The 5,965-nt window shown below is 49.4% G+C and overlaps 1 protein-coding gene across 1 annotated transcript; it reads left to right on the top strand.

Moving 5' to 3' along the window:
* The first annotated feature begins 1,129 nt into the window (after window positions 1-1,129).
* Window positions 1,130-2,426, top strand: LOC123191110 (NDR1/HIN1-like protein 10). Its single transcript, XM_044603892.1, has one exon. It carries the CDS (start codon window positions 1,429-1,431, stop codon window positions 2,056-2,058), a length of 630 nt encoding a protein of 209 aa, XP_044459827.1. The 5' UTR covers window positions 1,130-1,428; the 3' UTR covers window positions 2,059-2,426.
* The last annotated feature ends 3,539 nt before the right edge of the window (window positions 2,427-5,965 follow it).

Raw genomic sequence — 5,965 nt, 5'->3', positions numbered from 1 at the left:
CACGGTCTACACACTCATACATGGCTGAAATGTGAGACTAGGTGTCAGGGACCTGATCTTGGGCAATGCCAGTGACTTTAGTCCCACCTCGGATATGGAAGGAGGCTAGGACCTCCTTAAGGAGAGTGCCATACTCCCTTCAGGGCGGTCTTTTGGGATGTAATGGGCTATCCACTTGTAGTGGAGTGTTCGATGCGCACCAGAAACGTCTGAGCATATGCCGATGGACCGGGAGCTGGGCCTAGGTTGCTAACACTAGGCATCGAGGAAGCGGCGATGACGTGATCAAGGGAGGAGGCATCGACGATGACGGGTGGTTGGGAACGTGACGAGGCAAAGTCGTTCACATTGTGGCAGCGGTGGAGAATCCATAGGGGATCTCAGTGCGATGGTTTACGTTCATGAGAGCACGACTCTGAAACCAAAACCTTCCACTGGCTAGAAATGTTCACCGGAGCAAGAGAAGGCCCGGAGATAAAAGCCGACGGATGTATTAGTCCATGGGTGGGAGTAGGCACAACATGCCCATGGGTGTCATGATGGAGGACGTGGCGGTGGTGCCCAGGTGAAGAGCAAAATTGTGAGGAATATGAAACACGAATTGCATGGTTTGGAAAACATCCTTTGGCAATATAGACAGACCGAGATGTCGCATTTGTAGACACCAGCATAAAAATATGTATGCGCAATGCACATTAATCTTTGACAGTAGAATTAATTGCATGCGAATATTAGGTAGAATATTAATGGTTAGCCCTATATTTGGTAAACATGTTGACGTTCGTCATTTTAGCAGTTTATAATAGGCCGTTTGATTGAGCTTGTTTGATGGTTGCGGTTAGTTGGATCAGATCTTGTTATATTAGTATGGGGTTTACCAAAAAAAATGTTGCGATTAGGCGACATTTGGCATGAAATCTGGCACACATAAACGGGCGTGATTATTAATTACAGGTCGGGACGGCGTGGGCGGCTGGAACGGCAACCAACCAATGAACCGCAGCGGAAGCAAAATGAAACAAACGGCAGAGTCAAACCAATCAGGCGTGCGCTTCTTGACCTCCCACCCACCCTACCCCACAAGCCCCACCACAACGGCTACCCTTCTTCCCCGCGCCTTCTTCTACTCCACCTCCACCCAACCCAAAACCTTGCACAAATCACCGCGATTCACATCCCAAATCCCACCAAAACTCACAATCAGGTCAAGCAACAAGCAAGGAAGAGTCGTCCGTCGCCTCCACGCGCTTGCGTACCCAACCCAATCCAACCGCGTCCCCAAATCAATCCCCTCCCCCATCCCCTACTTATATCCCACCTCGCCGCAAATCACTCACCCAAATCCAGCCCACCTCCAATCTGCCTCGCCGCCGCCGGGAACCACATCCAGCCGAATCCCCCTCAGCTCCACCACCAGCTCTCGACGGGATGGGTTCGGGGAGCCGCGCGGCGTCGTGCCTGTGCTGCCCGTTCAAGTGCCTGGCGTGCGGCCTCTTCAGCTGCCTCTGCAGCATCCTCGTCTCGCTCCTCGTCACCGCGGGGGTCCTCGCCCTCATCCTCTACTTCATCTTCCGCCCGCAGATGATCGCCGCCACCGTCGACTCCGCCTCCCTCGCCCAGTTCGCGCTCGGCACCCCGGCCAGCCCCGCGCTGCTCCAGTACAACCTCACGCTCGCCATGACGGTGCGCAACCCCAACAAGCGGGTGGGGCTCTACTACGACAACGTCGAGGCCCTCGCGCTCTACGACGGCCAGCGCTTCGGGTTCGCGCCCCTCGACCCCTTCTTCCAGGGCCACCAGGCGTCCACGGAGGTGAAGCCGGCGTTCGGCGGCCAGCAGGTGCTGGAGGGGGACGTGACCCAGTCCAACCTCAGGACGCAGCTGGCGGGAGGCGCGGTGGAGGTGGAGGTGAAGCTCAACGCCAAGCTCCGCGTCAAGGTGTGGGCGTTCAAGGTGCCCGGGCCACGCGCCAGGATCAGCTGCCCGCTCTCCCTCCCCGCCCCCGCCGCCGCCGGCGCGCCCGCCTTCAAGCCCACCGAGTGCAAGGTCTGGTTCTGATTCCGCCGTCGATTCGATTCGATTCCTTGGTGCGCGCGGTGCGTTTGGGGATCTCATCTCATCTCTTCTCTTCTCTTCTCTCGATTCGATTGGTTGGTTGCGGGATGCTGCTGCTCTGCGTCGCCGCCGTGGTCCGTCCATTAGCATGTAGATCTTGGTAGTAGAGATTTTCGCATCTGGTACTGCCTTGTTAGCTTTGCACATACTATCGATCGGTCGATTACTGTTCTTTTGGTTCTTTGTTAGCAGGAGTACTATCCACCGTATACTATTACTACTAGTTGTTGCGTATATCGGTTATATTGGGATCCATCCTACTATTCGACCATTGTTGATATATTCATCGATATTCAGATTTCTTTCGTTCAGACTCTGCTGTTGGATTGGATCTGTTGATATATTCATTCATGCTCGTTTGTTCATCGCAATTTCTTCCGGAACCATGACAACTTTTCGTGTGCCGTGACCAAATCCACACGGCAGTCGAGTCGAGAGCTGGATGATTTCGCACGAAAAGCCGTCCAGCTTTTTTTACCTCTGTTTTCAGTGTCGATGTTGAGACGCGAGTGGGACGTTGATGGCGATTGTCGCTTGCCGGTGCCAGCGTATGTGTTTTCCGTTGTTCAGTTGCGCGTCGGCGTCAACTAGAGTACTAGCAAATTAACACGCCGAGAGAAGAGCAGGTTTCGAGCAGTTAGGGAAGCGTCCAAATCGAACCAGGTGAGCGAGCCGTGAATATGAATGCTCGTGCTTCATTAGCGCGCTCTCAATGAGGCTGTTGGCCTGAGACTGCAAACCAATTTGGTTGGCAGAGGCGGACGAACGAGATTAAGTGGCTCCGCATGCCATGCCGGCCGGTGCCGTGCTGGATGGATGCTTGCACTAGTATGTTTCGTTGAGTTGAGGTACGGTGCACATGCTCTGTATCCGTTGGATTGCACATGGTACCGTCGACGCGACAGAGGCGCAATACGTCCGTGTCAATTACTAGCCGCCGGACGACTTAACACACTGCTAGTATATATACTTTAAATCGAAAGAAGGAAAACTGTTTTTAGCTCCAGTGATTCATCGAATAGTTGTCGGGCATGGTGAGAATAGCAGTAGCGGATGGCACCTGTCGGAGCGGTCGGAGGACAGGAATTAAACGGAGACAGAGGAGAAGCGGCGGGGAGCCCTGAAGCGCTGGGGGTGACGGAGACGTAGAGTTTCGGAAGGGGTGTGGTGTGGCGTGGCGGCCAGGATGGTGGAACGACGGTGAAGGCAAGAGAGAAAGAAGAAGAGAAAATAGGAAAGATGGACACGCGGGTCTGAAAATGGTTTTGGATGGGCTGGGTTGTCAGTATCCTACATGTCTGGTGTTCGAACTCCCGCAATGCTTCCCACATTTATCTCCGGTTTGTGAAGAAAACGCGTCCGAACCATCCCGCAGATCGGCGGGACCCTTATTAGATGGCATCGTTGGGACCACACAACGCGGTTTACGGATCCGCCTTGGTAGTGCCCTAATACAAAGCATGGCAAATCTAATTGGTGCCAGGAAACAGTTGAACCACTATCGTTACCGTTCTTATCGTTAAGCATCATCTGAACGCCAAAATCACCGACAACTTTTCGTTTCTTCGTGTCCACAAAACGACTCGCGAGTCTCTTTAGCCTACTCAAACAGCAAAAGCTTTATTTTCTTTTCGAAACGAATCACAGCGTTTCTGGGAAAACAAATGTTGTGCTATCATCAGGGGGGGTTTAGCAACCGGACGTGTCGGCCAACTCCGAGGTTGATCGCCATTTTCGCTCACCTATGAGCTTACCCGTTGGTTCGCCTCTCGCCTTTTCCATTCCCGCGTATTTGTATAGTATATTCTACGGTTTCTGTAGGTTTAAAATGGAAAAGGTCCGGACGGCTCTTCCATCTTAAGCCATGTTTAGCTCGCAAGAGAAGCAAAGCTATCGGCACCAGCGAAGCCGCGTTGATGACTTCACTGCGTTCACTAGTTTAGTTTGTCACCGCCGGCCATTTTTCTGAAAACAACCTGCGTGTCGTGTCGAAAAGAAAAAAGTCCTTATTCGCAAAAAGAAAAGTTATGCGCTTTTCTTCTTCGTGATTTTTCTTCTTCAGGTTTTCTTCTTCAATACAAACGAATTCTAGAAGACTCATAAGCCACAATTGGCGCCCGAAATTAAGAGTACAGATGTTCTAGCCAAAGTATGAGACTCCCAGTTCTTCTCTCTTTTCTCAAGATTAAAGAGACAGATTTCAAAATCTTTCATCTTTTCCTTGATATCGTCATAATTTTGAAGCTTTCACCCAAGTATAGTCTCTTCAGATGGTGCATTGTGGCCACACAGTCGGTTACCACCTGAACCTTCATCAGATTAAGATCTGAAGCGGGAGCTAAAGCTTCAAGGATCTTCGGTGTCACTTGGTCCTCTACGACGACCACCGATGCGCCTTGGTAAACACCTTTCTCGTCCCTGCAAACTACTGCATAGGCTCCCTTTTCATGATTTTTGAAACTGCCGTGTCCACCATATATTTAGCACACCCCTGTACAGGGGGTACCCAAGTCCTCCTACTACCCAAGTCTGTTCTAGCTTGAACAACAACATGTGGCTTGCCTGCCTTGGCCGGGATCAAATCCAGATCATTCAAATATTTATCAATAAAACAGTATATAGAGAGCGGAGATTGTTATTCTTGTTCGTGAATGGCTTTCTGCTGAACCCACCGTATGGTCCATAATGTCACCGGAATTTTCAGAAACCCTTCCTCCTTAGTTGAGTCCATCATCTCCAACAGCCAAAGTTTTGCATCAGGGATGTTCCATGCGATGACGTGCTCGACCAAATCCTCCTCCAAGAGTGACCAGACACATTTCACCATGTTGCAGTTTATCAGTGCATGGCTCCAGTCATCGACTGTTACAGATGGGACACACATCAACATCGACCATGTTCCTACACTGAGTTGCGAGCCAAACACCACGCAAAGAGCTTAGTTTGATCTGGAACTTGAACTTTCCATAATTTCTTCCACTGACCTTGAGTTGCCACAGTGTTGGACACTTCTGGCCGCCCCTCCGACCAGTTTTCCCGCCTCCTCTTTGTGTCCACTAGGAAACGATATGCCGCCTCCTCTCCGATGAGTGTATGCAACGGCTGTTTTCTAGTTTCGGTGTGCTGGGCCTTCAACTTAATTGGGAAGCATCCACCACGTTCGTGAACACTCTCCTCCATCAATGACAAATTGGGCAAGCAACAAGAGCTCTTAGTTTGTTAGTTATAACAGGTGGACTGCGCCCGGTCGACCAGCGACAATTGAGCACGGACTGTTGACCATTGACTTTATTTTTTTTTGGAAAAAACTCATGAAATTTGAGAAGCATAACAAACTTTATAAAAAGTTCAAGAAATTTTGGGGGACATGTTCGCAAATTTAGGAAACATTCATGAGTTTAGCAAAAGTTCAAGACATGGAAGTTCGCAAAAAAATATATTTATGAATTTGGAAAATAAAACATATTTTTTAAAATTTGATAAAAATGAAATAGGCTGAAAAAAGTTCACAGAAGATTGAAACATATTTTGATATTTGAAAAACATTTCACAGAAGATTGAATTTTTTTTATAAATGAAACGAACATAGAAACAAAATGAGAAAAACGATGAAAAAAGAAGACCTACATGGACCGGCCCATTTAGATACACATTACTATAGAGAGGGGTGTGCGTCGGTTTGCAAATGCACAATAATGGCGTATATGGCGTTAAATATGAGTTACGGGCATAATTTAACTGCAGTTGACAAGGTCAGCGGGATGGGCCAGCAGCAAACAGTCAGACTGGAATTTACGTGATACAAAAAAATAGCTGTGATTTGGCCCAGTAAAGAAATGAGTCCAAGAAA

Source organism: Triticum aestivum, chromosome 2A (assembly GCF_018294505.1).
Source record: "Triticum aestivum cultivar Chinese Spring chromosome 2A, IWGSC CS RefSeq v2.1, whole genome shotgun sequence".
Classification (NCBI taxonomy): domain Eukaryota; kingdom Viridiplantae; phylum Streptophyta; class Magnoliopsida; order Poales; family Poaceae; genus Triticum; species Triticum aestivum.
This window is presented reverse-complemented; position numbering and strand designations above follow the sequence as displayed.